The sequence below is a fragment of the Rhinolophus hipposideros genome (genome assembly GCF_964194185.1).
Source record: "Rhinolophus hipposideros genome assembly, chromosome: 15".
NCBI lineage: Eukaryota > Metazoa > Chordata > Mammalia > Chiroptera > Rhinolophidae > Rhinolophus > Rhinolophus hipposideros.
The window spans coordinates 64,949,984-64,972,474 of record NC_138061.1 but is presented as its reverse complement, the minus strand read 5'-3'; the positions used below and the strand labels follow the sequence as shown (position 1 = coordinate 64,972,474).

At 41.5% G+C, this 22,491-nt stretch overlaps 1 protein-coding gene across 12 annotated transcripts in view; it reads right to left on the bottom strand.

The window, feature by feature from the left end:
- The window catches only part of WASHC2C (WASH complex subunit 2C), a 52,861-nt gene extending 31,317 nt beyond the window's left edge, over positions 1–21,544 (bottom strand). For 6 of the 12 annotated variants that reach the window (XM_081075111.1, XM_081075118.1, XM_081075116.1 and 3 more), the window contains exons 1-15: positions 21,398–21,537; positions 21,192–21,314; positions 20,301–20,465; positions 14,234–14,296; positions 11,638–11,811; positions 9,411–9,504; positions 8,600–8,655; positions 7,359–7,406; positions 5,446–5,556; positions 4,799–4,886; positions 4,149–4,217; positions 2,862–2,980; positions 2,331–2,388; positions 1,256–1,315; positions 674–844 (exon numbers count right to left, since the gene is read on the bottom strand). In XM_081075111.1, the coding sequence (XP_080931237.1) occupies positions 674–844; positions 1,256–1,315; positions 2,331–2,388; positions 2,862–2,980; positions 4,149–4,217; positions 4,799–4,886; positions 5,446–5,556; positions 7,359–7,406; positions 8,600–8,655; positions 9,411–9,504; positions 11,638–11,811; positions 14,234–14,296; positions 20,301–20,465; positions 21,192–21,314; positions 21,398–21,400 (1,402 nt within the window). In that variant the 5' untranslated portion in view covers positions 21,401–21,537. Of the gene's footprint in view, positions 1–673; positions 845–1,255; positions 1,316–2,330; positions 2,389–2,861; positions 2,981–4,148; positions 4,218–4,798; positions 4,887–5,445; positions 5,557–7,358; positions 7,407–8,599; positions 8,656–9,410; positions 9,505–11,637; positions 11,812–14,233; positions 14,297–20,300; positions 20,466–21,191; positions 21,315–21,397 lie in introns of all 12 variants that reach the window. The other 6 variants (XM_081075115.1, XM_081075120.1, XM_081075121.1 and 3 more) reach the window with 2 other exon arrangements.
- Between the last annotated feature and the right edge of the window lie 947 nt (positions 21,545–22,491).

The window sequence follows — 22,491 nt, the reverse complement described above, 5'->3', positions numbered from 1 at the left end:
GACAGGGGGTTGGGTCGGCAGGGGGCTCCTCTGCCAATTGGGGGCCTACAGGGGGCTCTTTAGAAATGCAAACTCGAGGTTCCCCCCCCTCCACTAAACCAAAATCTGCATTTTCACAGCAGTCCTGGGAGTCTGTGCACTAAAGAATTGATGTAGAGGATGATTTCATCAACAAACTAGCTTAAATTTGAAGGGATAAGGAAGGAGGGTACCAATGTGGCCAAGGGGCTGAAAACCCTGTAGTGCTAGGAAAAGCCAAGGTTACCCAGGCTTTCTGGAACACAGAAGAGCCGCTGGGAACTAAACAGCTAGCCTGTGGTGTTCTACTCATATAGTTTACTAAGGACTGCAGGAAGAAAGTGTAATTAAAACTTTCTCTGTAATTTCAAAGGTGAGAAGTAAAATTCTTGAGCACATATTATAGGGAACAGAATTCAGCTCTCCATAAGGAAGATATTCCTAGTAATTTGCTTCCAAAGCAGAAAAGATTGGTCCGTAAAACAGAGATCTACAAGAAACCATACTATTTAAGTAGAGATGAGACAACTCTGAGACAGCAATCCTTGAGGAGGGGTTCTGGTATTGCAAGAGATATAAACTAGAGCAGCTTTATGTCCTTTTTAGGTCAATATTCTTTTTCTGGTAAATTCCCAGAACAGGCTGGAACAGGTACCTGTCTTAGGTTTGCCAGAGGATGCTGCAAAAAAGTCATCGTCATCATCATCGTCATCAAAGAGGCCAGTGGGCACTGGGAGGTACGAGCTTTTTCCTGGGGTGGGCTGCTCGGGCTTCTGGGGTTCCTTCAGTGATGGAGCAGAGGTTGTACCAAACATATCAGCATCCCCTGTGGGGACAGGGAGGAGACAGCCAGGCTGTGAGCCAGTATGTGTGTGTGTGGCGGGGGTACCTCCTGACTTTACTGAAAAGGAAAAACCACTACCACCCACCAAAAAGTTTTAGTTTCAGTTTATTCACAAAACACAGTAACAGGACTCAATCACGTCTATCTTTTTCTGCTAGAGAACATCCCATAATGCCAAGTCAGCGGGTCACTCAAACACATATAAGGGCAAAGGCCACTGATTTCTAAAAAAATAGCAGCCAATCCCAGGAAATGAGCTTTCTTTTCTATAAGCTGTCCCATGCCCTCTGAAGCTCCTCCTCCTCTCCAGCCAGCCCTTAGAAGATGGCAATTTTACAAATGACAAAATGATACTCATATAGTTTTCAAAAAACAAACCCTACATGATGATACCTAAAAATACAGAAACTGCTCCTGCTGGGATTTTCTTTCCGGATTTAGAGGATGAAGACACTAAAATGAGAAAGAATGAGAGATCCATTTCAACAAAGAAATTAACTTTCCTTGTTAAATGTACCTTCCTAAAATATGTATATCACAATACACACTTAATAAGAGACCATTTAAAACTAATTTTTCCTAAAAGAGCCATTTTAAAGTTCCTTAGTATTATCTTCTCTACCGATGTTACGACATTTTTCTTTCTACTAATGTCATCTCAGCTGTGACTCCCATGGAAGATCAGTGTGACTCTGGGCAGACAAAAGGAGTGGAGCTGGCCGGGTAGGCCAAGGATGAGGTGGGAGGGGCCGGGCAAGCAGGGCTCTTCCAGTGCACACTCTACCCATTCCTGTTGGTGAAACGAACAAGTAAAAAAGAACAGCAAAAAACCTGAGACATCAATGAAAAAAATCAAGACAGAAACAGGACAGGGGGAAACTAGGCAAATCACCGATGCCAAAAAGTGGACATCAGGCACCATAGGACAATCAAGGCAGCATCTGAACGGTCCAAAAATCTAATGACTCGTGGCCTGGGGAGACCCAGTTGCTTAAAATAACTAATTCACAATTCCCAAGCACTACCACAGGCCTAAAAGAATAAACTTTGTAATTTTAAAAAAATTTTTAGGTGTGTATGCCTTTTTAAAACTCCACAGATATGATGCACAATAGGCTGAGGAATTATTGATCTCTGATTTATATGCAGAATTTTACAAATGTTTCTTTCAGTTAAACTTGATTAAATTAAAATGTGTAGCTAGGGTACTTTTCCTGTTTGACTTTTTATGAATTCTCTAAGAGGCAAATTGTGATGTGGGTTTACAGATAACACTCTTTATTTTTTCCAAGACATGAATTAGTGCAAATAAACTACTTTTAACTAGACTGAGGTAAATACGACAGTTTCCTGCCTGACAAAGAAACAAGGCTTGGGAACAACTCCAGGAACTTCCCCTCCTAATAAAAAGTAAACAGCTTTGGAAATCGGGCACAATGAAGCACAGACAGCCTCTATCTGAGCTTACCTTCACCAGCTGGGGCTCGAGCCTCTCGGTCCTGAGGGGCTTCCCTGAAGAGGTCACTCTGGTTGTAACAAAATAGACGACACAGAATTCAAAAACGCAGTGGAAAATGTCACTGCCTTTGAGGCTTTCTAAAGAAAAGTACCTTGTAAAGTTTAAAGGTACATATTTGCTGTCCTGCCTGAAAATCAGTTCCAAAGTGAAGACTATGGCAAAATCAGACCCTTAAAGACTTTAAGTTTGTCCAGAAATTAAATACAAACATGGAAGACGACAATAGATAAGAAATAATTGCCTTATGAAGTAAATTATTCACTATTAACAGCTCCACATCCTCTCCCCACCTAACAAAGGGCATTAGGATACAGTATTTTCTCACTTTGTGATTCTTAGGTACAAATCTCCCCAAATATGAAAATAGAAGTAACTTTCAACTAAGAAGCCACTTCTTTCTCTCCTAAAGGAACAAGGTGTATTTCTTTCTTATGTACCCTCGACACAGCTATGGAGAGCTTCCGATTACCCCTGACTCACCTCCTCATCCTCATCGTCAAAAAGCCCCTTCCCTCCACTGAACAGGCCACTACTAGAGCCAAATGGCGAGAAGTCTTCATCAATCGGCTTGGGGGGTGAGAACAAGCTCTCTTCTTTATCTGGCAAACAGAAAGGAATGTTTTGCAGGGGAAGTTAAAGATGGGGTTGATACTTAAATTCCGGGGTTTAGCCTTTGCAACATCTCCAAAATTGGCATAGAGTTTATCTAACCATATGTAACAAGGGGTATTTAAGTGCTGTCAGTCTGAGAAATTTCTAACAAAATCTCATTGAACAGCCCACTGAATCTCTTAAAAGACACTCCGTGTTCCCACCCTAAAGTCTGGAAATGTCTGGAGCAGGGTGAATTCCATAGGTGATCCCTTTAATCTAGATTTATGTCTTCTGAAGCAAGTTTATGGTATGACTGCCATTCAGAAACACCCCACCAAGAATTTGGGGGAAGGGCAGGGTAAACAAGAGATTTGCAGATTGCACATTCACAGGTGGAAATGTAATGGGCATTACTGTTTAACATGACAGAGCCTGGTATATTCTTTATTAAAAAACATGCTCAAGCCAGCCCGGTAGCTCAGGTGGCTGGAGCACGGTACTCCTAACACAGAGATCGCCAGCTCGATTCCCACATGGGCCAGTAAACTGCACCCTCTACAGCTAAGATTGTGAACAACAGCTCTCCCTGGAGCTGGGCTGCCGTGGGCTGCCGTCGGTTACTGTGTGCTGCCCATGAGCGGCCAGTGGCCAGTGTGACTGGCGAGCAGCCAGCGTGAGCAGCCAGCAGCCGGCGAAAGCTGCCGTGAGCTGCTGTGTGCGGCCAACCGATGAAAGGCGACCAACTGCCTCAGCGGGGGGTCGGGGGGGGGGGGGCGAAAGGCTCATAATACCAGCACGGGCCAGGGAGCTGTGTCCTAAACAACTAGACTGAGAAATAACAGCTTGAACCGGAGTGGAGGGAGGTTGGGCGGGAGGCAGAAGAAGGGAAAAAAAAAAAAAACATGCTCAAGACCCCTAGTTTCTATACTTGAAAAGAATTTCAGAAAAACAGCTAATGATCACTATGAAATCTAATAATTCAAATCCTCACAGAATTTTCTTCCACACCCATCTCTCCTCCCAGAACCCAAAGCATGCTTTTAAATGCTCTGAAGCATGAATCGAGACATAGGTCCCATTGTCAAGCATCTAAAGTGGCACTTTATGAATTACGTAAGCGATATTCCTGAGTTAAGAGTCTCTGAAAATACCAGAATTGAGGGAAAGGCCTACCACCTGAGGGAGTTCTCCTTTCGTTCTTCTCTCTTGGTGTCTTCTTAGGTTTTGCTTCTGGAGATAAAACTTGAAGAATATGTCACAGTTTTAACCACACTCAGTCTACACTTCGTATTTATCTACTGATCTTTCACAAACATGTGAACCACCCTCATGACTCCTAAGCTCAGAGAAAGCCACTGAACTTTGTCTCTCAGCTCCACCGGAGCCCTTCAGCCAGTGCCTTACCATAGCAGGCACTCAGCTTCAGCTTACATACCAGGGTCATGTGCATACCAAGACCGCACTTGCTGAAAGAATTATCCTGCCATTTTCCCACCCCGCTAAATCACTAGAACATACTGTACAGTACATTTCATTTAGTCAAGATATGGGAGTAAATATTAAGGCAGAGATTCTTAATCTGGAGCCCATGGTTCCCTGGGGTATCCATCAATCCCCTGAGTTGCACATACAATGTTATATAAATGTGCATTTTTCCTGGGAGGTCCACAATGTTCAGTTATTAAAGAATCTGAAGTCAAAAGAAGAATGAGAAGTACAACGCAAGCCTCTTGTCCCTTAGTAAAACTAAACGGGGAACTTCACCCCCTTTAGTGAAGCCCTGCGGAGGGTCGCACTTCCCTGTAACTCATCTGGGGATGTACCTGTTCGCTCCTCTGCCACCTGGCTTGCAGCATCCCCTCTGATCCGGGCGGCCAGCTCATCAGCAAATGACGTTGGTCTACTTCTTTTCTACAGGCAGAAGGGATCAAAAGAATCACCTTTTTGTAACATACCCACTAGTACAGTTTACTTTGGAATACCTAACAAAATTGTGTAAACAATGGCAACAAAATTGGACTGATGAGAAAATAGGGTTTAACTAAATGGATTGAAATACATGCACACTATACAGACCACCTGAGAGACAGGACCTGGTGTCCCTTCAAAGGGACATCCTCTATATTTCCTTATTTTTTAAATAATTCATTTAAATACTTATTTGAAGAGCTAGATAAGAAAACCACCACGAGGTGCTCGGAGTGGGGAACGGGGGAGGATTATTGGGGTCTTAAAACTCTGGAACTGAATATATTTTGAATGATCTGACTTGTAAAATTGTAACATTTGAAAGAGAAACTAACCTATAAGGCAACTTGGGATGCTCAACGCTTATGTTCAAAAGTATAAATGGAAACACAAATGTGATATAAAATAAGACAGTTACAAATATAAATTACAATAGAAGGAATGAGTCTTAGGTACCACTTCCAAACCTTGCCGAAAGATAGCAAGGTTCAGTCTCTCTTACAGGTCTCGTATTTTCTCCGATGTCCTCAGTATCTTCCTCCTCCTTCTCAGAGTCAGCAAAAATGTCACAACCATCATCATCCTCTTCCTCATCACTCATCTGTGCAGTGTGCTAAGGATATAAACCACCAGATTAGAGCTATTAGATAAGATTATCGAGTTGAAAAAGAGACATTGCCACTTAGCTTTTAGGCAAAACGGTACCAGCTTTTAAAATGATGATGACAATGAAGCAAAAGTTATGAGTAGTGCAGGTGCTAGAACAATGATACACAGGTTTATTGCCAGTGCAAGAAAATAACAGCAAAATACTGAAATATTTAAAATGTCACTAGAGAAAGGAATAAACTAAGTTTCATCTTATCATAATAAGAATACTAACAGTTAAAAGGAACAAGCTGCAACAACTGGTGAGATATCCAAAGCATCAAGTGAAAAAACTCTGTGTGATAAACCCAGCATGATATCCGGCACCCCCCTTAGCCCTACACCCTTTTTATGGATGCAGAAATACTTGTAAAAGCAAAGAAGAACACTTGGAAAGATACACTCCCAGATCATAACACCAATTACTTCTGGAGAGTGTGAGAAGATGAGGTTCGGAGGGCTCAACCTAAGCTTTATCTATTATGTTTTAATTTTTATAAAAGCAGCCACTGGTATGTATAATTTAAATATTGTTTTTAATGTTTAAATCAATAAACTGTGCCATGCACTATGCTATAATCCTTAGAACTCTGAGGTTGGCTGTGGCACAGAAAACCAGTCTATTTTCAATGGATAAGCAAATGCTTTTGATCACTATAGTATAATATTTCAAAAACTGCCTAAGTTTATGGATCTTAATAGTAAATTCCATAGAAAAAAATATGGCTTGGTTATTAAAATTATAGAGACGAGTGACATTTGTGAATACAACTGGTAAAATATAAGTACCAACCAAAAAGTGCCAAATCTTTCATTTAACAGTCGAAAGTTTTTATGAAAAAGTATTTCCCAATTAGGAAACAGAAATGGAAATTGGGATGATATCAATATACCGCTGCACAGTATATATTATGTACATATTATTATTTATATATTATGGTGGCAAAAATCATAATCTCAGTGCTGATGAGTGCAGAAAAATCATTACGCAGGATCTGTAATTTAGAATCTCCATCAGACAGTAATATCAAGAGCCTTTAATATAACTCTACACCACCTCATTCCCCAGGAAATAGGTCACAGATTTTATTTTTGAGATAATGATGCATTCAGTATTTATGTAGGAAAATACTGAATGTATCATTATCTCAAAAATAAAATCCTGAAAATAAACTATTTCCCATATACATACGGAGACTACGACAGTATCATAGATCATGTGCTTAGAAATACAGAAGTTTAGAAAGCAAATTACAAAGACTATTTAAAATGACAAGGAAACACTTATGTTAATGTAAAATAGCAGAAAATAAACTATGCGTATTATGAAAAGAATATATCCTTAGAAAGGTACCCCAAAATTAAGACGGCGATACTAAAACAGTAAGATTAGAAGATTTTTCATCTTTTGAGTGTTCCTTAACGTTACTGCTATATTGTCTCAAATTTTAAAACGGGAGAGGGTGCAATTAGTTCAGTTTGGGTAACTAAGCCTTCTTTTAGAGGCTCTGTTTCTCAATTTTGTTTTTCACTTTTTTATTTTCTAAGAAAAATAAAGACAAATATAAAGCAAAATTGAAAAAAATATATATACAAGGGGTAATTAGCACCAAAACATGAAATGCTTGAAGGAAAATTGGTTGTAAACATGCATAAATCCTTATTGTCTCATAAGTCATTCAAAAGTAATTTTAGTATGTATTTAGTATATCTGCTATGCTTCAGTTAACATTTAAAAGTAAAGTCACTTCAATATATGAGCCTTACCCGGTTTTGCTCATTGTCACTATGATTGGCAAAATCTCCATCTGACTCCTTTAAGGGAAAAAAAAGGCTTTGTTGTTAAAACAGGTTTTACTCAGAAGCACCGAAACGACATGGGGGCTAGTCTTTGGGGCTAGTCAACACTCAGTCTCTCTACTGGTCACTAGGTACCTAAGTGTCAAGTGCAGGTGAGATGGGCGGCTGTCAATATGGCTGCTCCAGTGCTCCAGGTAACTTTGGTGGTTAATTAAAACATCTCTCTAAGAATTTGTTCATATCTATCTGCACTATCATCTCTAACCTTTGGGCTTAAAGTAAGAGTTGCACATTTAATTAACTAAATTACCCAAAATTGATTTGTGTGATTTTTACATTTTTGGACTCCACTCTCTATATTCCCTCTAAATAGGATAACTACTTCATCAGGCCCCAGAGGGAACACCAGTAACTGCCACCTCCAGTCATGTCAAGAGTTGTATGAATGGCTAACAGCAAAGGATTCAGCTCATGACCATCCGTCATAGTGAGGTTATTAAGAAAAGCTATTTTCCCACTGGCAGGTGTTTTGTTTGGAGGGCTGACTGAAGGAGGGGACTGTGCAGAAGGCAGGAGAGAGACGTACATGCATACAATACTGTCTCCTTTTAGAAATCCACACACAGAATTAGCCTTCAACTGTCGCTGCCCTTTGTAATAACAAATATTCCATCTAAAGGGACAAATCCAGATACAACAGTGGTCAAGGTCCACAGACCTGGAGACCCCAGAGCAGGGGTCAGATTACACTCTGTGGGTATGAAGATGCTAGAAGCAGCAACAAAGCTAGACATAGTGGGTGCTTTGAGCATTCTTCTCTAGGAGGCTTTATAATAAAAGCTTCAAATGTGGACTTTTTTCCTAGAATTATTCAAAAATGCAAATTACTCAAAGACTATCTCAGGCAGAGAGCAATTCTACCAAAATATCTATACTGTGCCCCTCAAAATATATTGGTAAAAAGAGGATTTGCTGGGGAGGTGGAAGAGAGGGAAATGGTAAAAGGGATGAAAGCAGTTTTCCTGTTCTTGTACGCAAGACAAAAAGGAAATCTCATCCCAAGGAGAAAACTTGAGAATATAGCTTCTATCACTGTTCAAAGACTTATGAAAACAGACTGAATGCAGAGGTATGTTATTTACTTGGCCTGCTAAACACACCCCGAGTTGCCTGCCTATCATGACCTGGACGCACGATGCAGTCCTTACCTCTTCGTTCTCTTCTTCGCTGTCCACAATGCTACCACGATCGCTGCCTACTGACCCTTCGTTTAGAAGAAAAATTAGGGTTATCGCCAATATTCATAAGAAAATGTGCTTATTTAGTTCCTTCTCAAAATCATAAACCACCACATATCAGCATCACAGATTTTGATAAAACTATCTGATACCATTAACTGGAATTAAAAGTATCTTTACTACAGTGAGGAATAAAATATTTAGATAGTCTCAACGTATCTCCCAAGATACTAATTACAAAAAAATTTATTAATTACAATGGAAAAAACTGACATCTTCAAAGATGTCACAGTTGTGAAAAGCAAAGATAATTTTTTTGGGGGGATGGCTAAATGCAGTGAGTGATCCTGATTTGAATGCTAGACCAGAAAAAAAAAAAAAAAGAGAGCCTGTAAAGGATGTTATTGGAACAACTGGCAAAATTTGAGTATGACTGAGGATTAGCCAATAGTATTATGTCAGGAAAATTTCCTGACTTTGACAATTATACTGTGATTATGTAAGAGCATGTCCTTGTTCACAGAAAATATACACAGAAATATTTGGGAGTAATAGGGCATGATGTCTGATTGACGACTCTCAAATAGGTTCAGAAAAAAACATTATGTGTATATGTTCGGAGAGAGAAACCAAATGTGGTGAAATGTTAACCAGTAAGCCTGGGTGAAGGGTTTGTGGGAGTTCTTGGTAGTACTCTTACAACATTAATGTAAAGCTTGAAATTATTTCAAAATAAAAAGATATGTTAAAAATAACAAAAATATTTGGTGTAAAAGAGTACCTTCACTAGACAGCTCTCCAAGACCCACGTCTTCCTGCTCCATGAACAGCTTTGACCCAATCAAGTAAGGTAAAGGACGATCAATGTACAGATCCTGCAAAACATGAAAGGGAATCAGCCATTAAAGATTTAGGTTGAAAAGTAAAATTAAGTTTCCCATTTGATATTTTATTTCATCTGACTACCCCAAACAAGTTACATAATAAAAGAGTACACTAAGAAACACAGCAGGATTAAAAGTACAAAAAAAAAAAACCACTGATAAAAAAAAAAGTCAAATCTTTGGTAAAGATGGCAAAGTGAAGCTGAATCACACAGCATCTCCTTTCTTAAGAGCCTAACTATATTAACAAAAGTGGCAAAGCCTGCACACCATTTACCAGCAGTAATCAGGGAGAGGGGCACAAATTCACAGCCACATGGGGCACTTCACAGCACAACTTCAACAGAAGGAGGACCTAGAAAAGAACCAGGAACTCTGGCGAGCTCTGATGACTCCAAACTCCCCTTCCTCCCCTAAAAAGCTGCACCGCTGAGCCAAAATCAACCACTCAACTATGAATCCTGAGTCCTGAAAAAACCCAAATGGTTTTCTGTAACTATGAGAAGGCAGATGGGAATGTGCAGGCTTGGTGGAGAAGGCATGGCCAAAAGGTCACAAACATGGCACAGAGGGCATGCAGGGCTCCTTCGCATGGCAGCAGTGCAAAGCAGAAGACTGAACAGACCACAGGAAGCGCAGGCTACATGACAAGAAACACAAGGGCAACTGTGCGAATATCTATAGTCCACATCATGAACGCAATGTCTAAAAGTCTGATGAGAACTTTTCTGGGAGAAAAAATAACTCAGAGAATAATAGCATCCCCTGAGATGTTCACACTGTGTAATTTAGAGAAGTGAAGTTGGTAAAAGACCAGATGATAAAACATTGGATGAGATGAAGGCGACTGCACAGAACACATGTTGGAGACGCTTGCATTTCAGTTCCCTACTCCTAAGTCCCAACCATCACACACATTAAAAATTTAAGGACAAGAAAGCACTCCCCCCCCCCCCCCCGCAGGACAACCTCCCATCTCCACTGCTAAGGAAAAGCTCACTTGTTTTCTGTGAGGCATGACCCTTTGGCCATAATATCTCTTCCTTATCAAACAGACTCTGGGGGACGAGGGAGAATAATTCTATGCTTCACACAACATAGTTTGGGAAGCTTAACATAAAGGTTAAAGATACAATAGCAACCAATTTAATGCAAAGAAAAGGAAGTGGTAATTGGGCTGACTGCTCACTGACTCAGAAGGCCTTCAAAGTGCTCCTGTAAAACAGAAAGTGGTGTGTGACTTGGAAGTCACAAGTGTGGCCCAGGGTCCACTGCTGACTTCTATATCCCTACAGTAAAAATACAAGCCATCAAGTGTCCCAGTGCTAAAGGATCAGCCCCAACCCGTGTGACACTGGAAGTACAAACTGGAAGAGAAATTGCAACCAAATAAATGACTAGAAGAGTCTGGGTTTGTGGCATGTTTCAATTCCTAAGGCACCTGCATATCAAAAGGACTCTTTCAAAAGCAATATAGCAGGCTTTTGTGTTTACTTCTGAGTGAATCTGTGTTGCCCCAACTGTCTCCTTTCGCAATCTGAGAGACAGTAACAGTAAAGCAATAAATACCTCTTAGGCCAATAAATACCAATAAATAGTCTGTTCATGCACGAGCATAGCAGCTTTATTCGTAATAGCCAAAACCTGGAAACAACCCAAATGTCTTTCAACACTTCTAGTCTCCTTTAACACAAACTACAGAATTTCAGGTTCTGAACAACCTCTGCCTCTCATGAGCCTTCTCATCCTTCAAAACCCAATCCAAGCCTCATCTTTACCCTAATTTCCCCAGCAAGAAGTCAGTTTTCTCTCAGAGCACTTATGATGGTGACTCATAAAAATGTCTCCCCTCTCCCACCATCTCGCAATGAGGTCATAAGCATCACGAGAGTAGAAACCCTGCCCTAACTCCGTACTGCCCTACCTGGGCAAGCTTCTTGTGCCCAGTAAGTGCTCAATCAATATGCGAGGAGAGGAGGTCTTTCTGACAGAGTAAACGTGAGACTGCTACGTGGCATGTCCACTTTCTAGAAGTAAAGTGCATATTTTACTAATTCTGTATCCAAATACAGCGCGCAAAACATAACAGGTGTAACAATAAGTACCTGGATCGAACGTCTTTACCTTTGGTTCCAGGATCAGCTCCACCCTCTCATTAGCATCCTCTTCTTCAGAGTCGGAGTTCCCTGCTTTTATGTCGAGTTGCTCAAATGCACTGTCCAACACTTGTAAACCATAGTTCACAGCCTCCTGAACTTTAGGAATCAGATCTACTTCTTTCTGTTCCCGAGTCTTCTCCTACAAAAAAACACTGTTCAGCGTGGATCGCCAATTGATATATTGATATAACTGTAATAAAACACTGCAAATGTTCTCTAAGGCCTGGACTTATGCTCCAAAAAAAAATAATAATAATTCTTAATTAAAACGTTAACAAAAGTCAGATTCTGTCTCCACACAGACTTTGGAGTTAAGTTTTAAATCCTAAGTTTGTCCCTTTCAGGACACGGATGGAAGTACCTAAGGTCCCAGAGCTCCAGGTTCATCGTCCTCAAAAACAAAAGCACTACTGTGTGCTGGTTCAGCCAGACAATTTGGGTGAAAGAACACTAACAATGAATGGCACACATCACAAGCCCTCAAATGGCACTTCCTTCCCTGCTACTGGAGCAATGAAGAGCCTAGTCTTTTAGCTTCACCATGATTATATCCCACTAATCTTGGTTAGTGATCCTTTGGACAATTTTAGGAAAAAAGACTTAGAAGAAAATACTCCAGCCAGAGATGTCATGTTTCAATTACAATTCAAAAACAACTGGACAATTACAGTTATTTTGTAAATTTGTTTCAAACCAAGAGAGGGTCAGTTTCATCTCTAATCTATTCCATCTGTCACCCCAGAACAATGCCCTCCCCCAGAAGTCTGTGCATGTCACCAACCTGCTGAAAATATTCCACAGGTCTCCATTTCCTACCACAGCAGCTCTCAATGACAGCCCCTTCACACACTCAACTGTGACCCATCAGTTGTCAGAAATATTGAAAAATTGTGTCATTTCCCCTCTTCACAAATATCCCAGAAGCTGATACATACTTATAGAAAGAACCCAACCATACAGTGTTTTCAGGGCCAACAGGGAAAACCCTACGGACATTTTACACTTTTATGTCAAGTATGGGAGTCTTTCTAAGTGAGCTTTTTTGTTTGGGCTGCATTTTCTTGATACTCTAGTAGGCCTCGTTCTAGTTAAATAGCTAACACTGTAAGTGTGTGAAAATACATTTGTGAAATAAATATACGGTGGCTTTTTAAAAACAGTTCACTAAACACTTTCACTTTAAAATTGAACCTGACTTGGTGTAACTGGATACCACTGGACTTCAATGGTTAGCAAATCCTGGAGTACTATTAAAAATAGTACTAGTCAAACCTTCTTATTTTAAAAAAGGTTGGAAATAGGGAGAACTGTAGCTGATTTCTAATATCTTTTCCTAGTCTGACAGCTTCATATATGACAAGTAACAGTAACTGATAAAAGACCAACTTTTTCAAGTGATTTATACTTCTGAATAAATTAGAGCTGATTCAAGGCTACTCCCACAATAAACGTACTCATATTCCACTGTGCTTTCCTGAGTGGGAAGAAAAGGGTATACATTCTGCCAGAGTGCTAGAAAGTTAAGATCCTTTATCTGTGCCTTGGCCTATGATGAGAACTCAGGAAGAATCCACGAAGCCACAGGGGGAAAGGGAAGGACTGCTGCCCCTCAGCTCCTTAGCCCACTTTCTGAAGCCCTCCAGCGTCCGCCCCTCACCCCTCTACCTCCCTCTTATTTAACCTCCAGGATTTTGCACTAAGAGTCCAGAAAATGCCAGGAACATCCCCCAACTGGGAACCACAGCTCATGGCATTCTCTCCTGCTGAAATGGCCTTACAATCTGGCCCCTTTCCTTACCCAGCTCACACCTCATCATGAAGCCTTTCTCTGCTATCTTACCCCTGAGCTCTTTCTCGTCTGAACTTCCAAAACACTGAGTAGCCATGCACCTGACACACTGTCCTGTCGTCCCAACCAAGAATGTAACCTTTGGGGGGGACGAAGTCTTCCTCCAAGTCACCAGCTCCCTGAAACCTTCCTATTCCATAAATGTTTACTGTAAAGTCTATATGCTTTGTACCAACACATCCTGTGGCATGTAGGAGGCACTCAAACGTGTATGGACTAATCCAGGTTCCACCTTACTGTCGTTTTTAACTGGCAGGGATAAGGATCACAGCCATTATGAAAAGACAGGGACACAGTCTTCAAAGAACTCAAACTACAGCCCAGCCCCAGGCCTGTTCCTGAATAGCCCTCAAGGTTAGAGCGGTTTTTGTATTTTTAAGGGAGGGGGAAGGGGAAGAGGAGAAGGAAGAAAAGACAAAGAAAAAGACAGAGACCAATGAGGCCAGCAAAACCTAAAATATTTACTAACTGGCCCTTTACAGAAAAGTGCTGCTGAACTGTGCTCTATCCTTAAGCCAGAATTCAGGATCTTTACTATATATTTCTTAATACAGTAAATTTCAGAAGCAAAAAGCGTTCGACTACTGGGCTATGAGGAGCAGACCTCCCCAGGTCCCCCCATACCCCCCACCCCCACCAGCCACATTACAAACCTCCACCACTTTTCATCTCTAAGCCAGGAACTCAACAGAAGAGTGATTTAATGAAGTACCTGTTCTGCCTTTTCTGTCACAGCCTTGAGAACTGGCTCCTCCACCTCTTCATCATATACACGCTAAATATGGAAGCAAATTCATTTTTAAATGGTCAGAACATCATTTTGAATAAATCACAATGTAAGAATACAAAATTAAAAATGACATAGACAAGGAAGAAATGATTATTTGACAAATGGCTGAAGCCACTAGTTAGGGATAAAAAGAAAAGAACAGTAGTCAATTCACCAAAAATTAAATTAAGGAAAAAAAAAGATACAAATGACTGGGAAACATAAATAGAAGTTCAACCTCACTGCTGACTAAGGAGTCACAAAAACAGTCAGATACACCAGTTTTCACACCTTTTTGTTTAACCTAATATTTAATGCTGATGGGGCAATGATACAGATAACTCAAATGCGAGGCTAATGAGAATGTCAACTGGTAGACCTTATCTACTAGGTAATAAGAGCTTTAACATTTTCAGCAATAGAAATGGTAAACGTTATTTTCATTCTGTTACTTAAAATGGTTGGTAAATTTTTATTACCCTATTTATATGAAAACAGGCCTTGCCCACCAATGATTTGCCAGAAGGCCAGGCATTTGATGGACCCATGGGCATGGAAGGCAGGCTTCTGTTTTCCAAAATAGAGCTATCACTCCAGCAACTCACTGTGATTTCCTGTTATTTTTAAAGTACTTATTGTCTTATAAACTCCCAAAGTAAAACATGCTTGTTATAAACAGGGGGGTGATGAAAATGTCCTGAAATTAGATACTGGTATTGGTTATAACTTTGTGAATATACTAAAACATACTAACTTGCACACCTTTTCAAAGGGTAAATTTTATGGAATGTGAATTGTATCTCAATTAAAATTAAAAAGTCGATATAAAAGTATATGGAAAAGAGATACATTTAAAAATATTTCCCTCCCCATTTCCCACCTAACCCCTGGAATAACTAATTTAAGCTCGGTGTGTGCTCCTCTGTTCCCTGTAGCTCTTACACAAATATATATAGATGTTTGCACATATTCAGAGTTCTTCCACCCTTCCTACTCTTAAATAAAAAGCTATTCATCCTATACACTCTTCTCTGTTCCATTTTTTACTTAATGTCCTCATAAGCCACTTTCTAGGTCAATGCATATAGATTTGACTTAATCTAGTATCTGCATAATATTCTATGGTATGAACTTAACCATAATTAATTTGCGAGTCCCCTATTGGTGAAGATTAGGAGATTTCGTTTTTCCTCTTATGAACAAACTGCTGTAAACATATGCACATATATTCATAGGCCCTGGCCCTTTCATTTTGACAGGCTTCCCAAAATAGGACTACCAAGTCAAAGGACAAAACTGTTCTTTTAATCTTAATAGCTCGTTCAAGATGACTATCAACAAATATATGAAAACTCACACTGTCACCAACAATGTATTCAAGTGCCCATTTCCCAAACCTTTGCCAGCAGATCTTGTCCACCTTTTTAAATATCTGCCAATCTGATCAGCAATGTTATTTTCAAATGTCCGTATCTTCTGACCCCAGAATTCTACTTCGTGAAACTTAGCTCCAGGAAAAACAATCATAAACACAAACAATGAGATGCTCCTGGCATCACAATTTACAGTATAAAGTCACGAACACCAAAGTTGTAATTCTATGCATTCCAGTCCAAACCCTAATAGGATTTTCTGTGGAACTTCGCAAGATAATCCTCAAATTTACACAGGAGCATAAAAAGCCAAGGATAACCACAACAATTCTGAAAAAAAAGAAATCAGGACTTGGCCTTATACGACTTATTAGAAATCTACTGAAGACTGTGACACTGGCATACAGCAGATAAACGTAATAAAAGACAGAGGCCAGAAACAGACCCACAATTACATGTAAGCCTGATTTCATATTCACATAAACACATGTACATGTATGTGTTCATACATGAAAGTCAGTAAGGAAAAGAACTATAAAGGTTACCCATATGGAAAAAGAAGAGGCCATACCTCATACGGCACGTACACATTCATACACATCCACACTTATATACTCCCCAGGTAAGGAGAAGAAGGCAGATACAAAGAAGCCCTCGCCCGAACTGTTTAGAGTTAAAAAAAAGTGGGGAGTTGTTGACCTTAAAACAAATACGGCAAACTATTAAAATCTGTTAATGGAGGGTAGTGCATATTATTAGCATCTGTAATTATTATTTGTTTTCTAGACATATGAAATGCTTCATTGAAATTTTTGATTTTGAAGGATTGTTAAATAAATTATGATGTAGTGGTAAAATAGAGTAAGATCAATAAAACTTAAGTTCACAAAAGTCTTACAGATATGTTAAAATACTTATAAAATAGTAAGTTAACATTAAGAAAAGTGCAGGGTGCAAATACACACACACACACACACACACACACACACACATCATCTAGAAAAGGTTAAAGTTAAAAAAAGAAAGACTAGAAAGAAATATGCCAATATGTTCAATGGTGGGTAAATTGGGTTGGTGGAATTACTGCTGATTTTTGTAGTTTTAATTTTTTTACACTTTAACATTTTTTATCTATGCCAATCTCTTCTACAATAAGCATTCATTACTTTTATCACAAGAAAGGAAAAAAACTTAAAGCCCAATGTCTGCACAGGAAATGGACTTGGAATACATATGCCAAAATGTTGAGCAGCTCCCCTCTCGCTGATGAAATTTCAAATGCTTCTTCTTTTTCCGTACCCTTCTAATTGTTCTATAAAGATCAGAAAATTGGCAAGTAATTTTCAAACACAGGAACAAAAAAAGTAAGTAATTCTTAAAACTGAGACTTTATGACATGGCAGCTACCAAGGTTACCTCAGAATTTAAACAGCAAGACCAGGTAATCTGAAAGGTTGAACTTCACGCTGAAGTCTGAACAATTCCAACATCCTACTTTTTCTCTTGCTTGTCATTAAAAACTACCACACAAGACAGCAACGGTCTGCAGCTCGAAAGCCAAACATGACATCTAAGAAGCCAACCAGCAAATACATAAAACCATGGTGTCCTGTGAGGGTGAACAGGACTGTGCATCTCAAGTGCTCAGCACATGGAGAATCATCCACGCTAACTTCCTGCACCCTCACCAGGCTGAGCTCACAGCTATGAAGTATTTATCATGTGTTCTTTGATCATCTTCAGATCAGGTAGCCATACTCAGGATTTTTAAATATTTGGGTATTTCCACTTAAAGCATCTTTTCCTCATTTGGGGAGCCATGGTAAAAGGTGAAGGTGGGTAATAGGAGAAAAAGGGAGCAGGGGACTTCTTAACAGATTACACAGAGCCCTGCTCCTTTTCACGTATGTGTTCTCTCATTCATTCATTCAAATATTCACCGAGTCCCTATATAGCAAGCTTGTGCTAGGCCCAAGGAATAAAACATTTAGCAAAAACTGGGGCTCGATTTAGTAGGGGCGTTCGCTGCATCAAATCATATCAACAAATGTAAAATTATAATTGTGGGAAGTACTACTAAAAAAGTCATTAACTGGGTCACTTAAGGTTTCAGAATGAAATTCCTAAATTAACAGATTAATGAAGTTTTAAGAACTGTGCTCCCTGCTGATAACATTCTGAAGCACTGTTAATTAGTATTTCTCCTCCTTCAGAGCCCCCTCTGGAGCCTTTCCTAAAGGTACTAATTTCTCTTGCCCTAGAAAATCCTGATTGCTCTTCCATTTCACTAATTCCATAATGCAGTTTGCAACCCTGTAGCTGCCTCTGAGGTTAATCACTAAAATGCAGAAACCTAACCTGACTTTGAATATCTTTCTAATAAACCACCATGAAACCAAATGGCACCATCATTCAAGCCAGAATTGTAACACATGAGTACCAGTGTCAGGGTTTGAAGGAAGCACATAAAGAGCCAAATCACTGCCAAATATATTATCAGAGTTTTAGCCATACTCTCATCATCATGCTCTGCCATGAATGGAAACAACATGTGGTATTAGAGGGAGGTCTGGGAAACAGTTAAATTTGGCAGTGACAACAGGTGCATCAAAAAAGGAATTGTGGCTGCAGACAGGAAAAGGAAGAGGCATAAAGTACTAAGGAGACGGAGAGATGGATGGAAAACAGGGAATCCAAGAAGTGAACAGAAATAAAGAACTATTACCCAAAAAAATCAACAAAAACAAAAAACCCACAAAAACTAGATCATGGAAAACTCAGAATTAAGAAAACCTGGACAAAAAAGAAGATCTGACGAGATCTGAAGAATACAATTCAGAAGTTTATGATGCTCTCTACCCCCAAAGTATCAATCTGATTCCAATTCAGTACCAATGTGGTATGGGCACATCAGGCACAAAAGAAGCCTACCAACTTTATTCCTTGTCCCATCTAGGGCTGCCTAATACTGACTACAGAATGAGAGCAACAAGCATATTTAAAAGGACTCCAAATTCAGCTTGATGAAAAATGATGGGGCAGCATATGCCAGTAAAGTAGAGATGAGAGTCTCGTAAACCACCTCTTCCAATGAAAAAGATGCTCAAGACCAAGCATGGACATTCTTTAGCCAACAAGGATATGACTACAGATTTTACCAGAATACTTGTTATACGAGTACTTTAAACTTACTGGGAAAGAGATCTGTATGACCTTTAAGATCTCATTATTTTACCCATAGTTCCTGTCATACGGGGCGGCCTGCGGGGTCTCTGCTCCGGCTCCCCACATAAGAACACAGGATATGGTGAGGCCAAAAAGGAACACCCATGGAGCCATAGATGGGAGAATCATACCACTATACTCTCGCTGGCGGCTGGGTTAGAGAAACAGGAACCAGGAGCCACACAATTCTCAACCCTCACTGCACCGCTTGCAGGCTCAGCTACCATCTTCTTGCTAGCCCCCATTTTCTGCTAGCGAAGCCATGGCAGTTATATTAGTGGCCAATGGCTCACTGGTGACAGCTGACGGCCAACTAGCCACAGCCGATAGCCATCCAATCACAGCTTATGGCCATTTACTACCTCAGCCAGCACCTTTCTATGTGAGGCCGAGAGCCTGGAAACTGCTTCTGGGGCTTTGTCCCCATAGTTCCCCTCCACCCCCCAAAAAGGCTACTGGTGGCATTTCAATGAACTACTAAAAAATGCACAAACATACTGCGTAAGATACCTGCATGACAATATTTGGTCTTCTCTTAAGAATCTAGAATCTTCGCTTTTTATAATCCTGCAATTTTCAAAACCTTTTCTATTACTTTACATCTAACAATCTTAGAAAACAGCCTGCTTTATTAATTCTCTCTTCTCAGATTAATTAATGCTGACGTTCACGAAGCTAGTCACCCTATGAGACATACAGATCAGTTTAACTAAGCTTCCTCTCCACTTTCATCTCTTACTAGACTCCTCTTCAATCACCGGGCTCCAGCCACGCTTGCTTCCTTTCTATTCTGGAACAGAAAACTGTGATCTTTTCTAAGAAGCTCTGTCTAATTTATGTATTTCTAGGACCCAGCCCTTAACAGAAACTCAATAAATACGTAGACAAAAATCACACATGGGTTGTGGCCCAGCAATCTGTTTAAAGTTGGTTCTATACCATAGGTTCAGCCATCATTAACGAAACGTTGAGAATATTCCAAATGGACACACACGTCTTTAATACAATTTATCAGAACAAAATGAACACAAGCAATGACTGCAGCTACATACTGGTGGTCCAGAGCATCAGACCAAGGCCATGGCTCTCTCTACAGAATATTCCGTAACAAGGCTTGTTTGAGGGCCTTGCAATTCAGCACAACTGCTGAATACTGCCAAAACTAAAAAGGAATAGAAAGACTAGAATCTGAGTAAAGTTTGTTAGATTTTTTTTAAGTGCTTAAAAAAAAAGTTTACTAACTTTTTAAAAAAGGCATTAATCCTACAGAAAGAAGCTTTAATTACTTACCAAGAACCACCACTTCCATCAAAATTTAGGAGGGAAACTAATAATAGATCACTTAATATCACAATGGCTCTTGCTCCTCAAAAAAGCATTATGTATAAGTCTGATGTAACTAAGTAACTCACATTCTCAATAAACTGGGTATTAGACAGCATAAGGAAGTCATTGAAGACATTATGTAGGCGACAATCTGTGGCTTTAGTTTCACGAATTAGTCCGTCCACTTGTTTCTTGATTTCATGGGTCCTAGAGATAGTCTGCTGTGAGAATTCCTGTAGAAACTGTAGCAGCTATTTAAAAACAATAAACGTACAGCAGTATCAATATTACATGCATCTGTTCTTTGTGTCAAAACAAAAAATGACCCGTTTTCTTTCACCTTTGTGTGTGTGTGTGTGTGTGTGTGTGTGTGGAATGTACAAGGGATGCCGCTTTTGTCAATGCTAAGACCAAGTAGCCCTGAAAAATGGAGAAAGCTCATCAAAACAGTGACAAGGAGTCAACTTGCTGCCTCGCTGTCTCGTTTCTGGAGGAATTTTAAAGTCCTGTTTGGTTGTCATTCTACAAGGGTCACAGAGGGCAAAATAACAAACCCCTTTTTAAAAAATCCTATTCACATGCGACCTTGGCATCACAGTGCTGAGCTTCTTGGACCACAGCCTGAAGAACCCCACGCCACGATGACCACATACTGGCTTGTCCACCGCCCCCTCGGCCCAGGGACCGTCACGGACTCGCCACACTAGCGCCACAGCAATCCCGCGGCGCGGGGCAAAGCGGCCTGCGCGGCGCAGAAGGAGCCCCCGCGTCTGGGCCCCGTCCGAGAGGGACGCCCAGGGCCCGCGCCCTCCCGAGTGCCTGGGCTCTGCCACCACGAAGTTTTCGGGGGCGATAAAGGATGTGTGTCACGGGACGGCCGGGAGGAGAACCGGGCTCCAGGTCCCCCCGCAGGCCACGCGCCCCCCCAGGCGCCCCCTCTCCCCCCGCTCCCGTTCAGTCCGGGACCCGCCGCTCACGCCCGCGTCGGCCGCCAGCGACCAGCTCTGGCTGCCGCGGCGGATCTCCTCCAAAGACCAGGGCCGCTCCCACACCGGCTCGGACGCCGGCGCCCGCTCCCGGGCTGGGATCGCCCGGTTCATCTGCAACGAGAAGGGCGAGAAGGGGGCTGAGCTTCCGGGAGGCCGTCGCCCGGCCCGGCCCGATGCCAGCCTGCCGTCCTCACCATCCCGGCGGGGCACTTCGGGGCACCTGGGCACCACGAGGGCCGCACCCGCCCAGGCCCGCAGATGTCCAGCAGCCGAGCTTCCAGCCCCGCGGCCCCTCACGTGACCTGGCTTTACGTGACCATGTCACACGTGACCCAGCCCACACGTGACCGGACCTGCGGCGCTGCAGGAAGGAAGCTGCTGGATGCAAATTGAGATTCAGGAGGGTTGCAGCGGGGCAGGGGCAGGGAAGCTGGAGGCAGGAGGGGTGCTGACGCCAGGGGGCGCTGAAGGTCTGGGGTGGGCCGGGGTGCCCTTCACCCGAGGGCGCAGGTGGCGGCACACGATTAACCCTGGAGCGCGCTGCTAGCCGCTCGCGTCTCGAGACAGGAAGGACCAGCCTCCGGGCTGTAGACGTCGGGGGGATGTGGGCACCCCTTCCTTGCTTCTCCTGTTCCTTGTTTATAGTCCGCTTCCATTCTGGGCGTCTGTACACAGGCGCTCAGTAAGTGGACAATGACCTATCTGGCCATCAACGGCGTGCTGTGTTTCAACTCACTGTGTAGGTCCTGCTTAAAATCTTTTACTCTCTGGGCATTGTAAGGGGGAAATTCAGGGAATCAATAACGTAATTAGAGTTCGCTAGTTTGCAGTGTGACTCACCGCATAGCTCTCTATTTAGCCACCGGTAATTAGACTTAGTTTGTTTGCAGTTTGATCCATCCTGATAGTCATCTGTTTTCTCTTTGTTTCTCCCCTCACTGATTAACTGAAGAACTCTGTTCCCTTTCTCAAGCAAACCCGTACCTCGTTAATTAACAACATCCTAATCTGAAAAGAGCAATTTCTTAATCCCCAGGCGCCTTGACATCGGGAATGCAATTTACAACTCCCTTGCTGTTTTTACTGGTAACACATTAGTCCCAGGTCGCTATGGCCATGTTGGAGTCCAGAGATAATATCTTCAGACCAGACCCCAGGAAGGATGTCAGCCCTCAAATCAGCCCTCAAATCTGCCTGACTGACTCCCCCTTTCCTATATAACAAAAAGCCAACCAGAAGTTAGCTTTCCACTCTGGTGCAGCTGTCCACTCTGACTCCACTCTGCCTG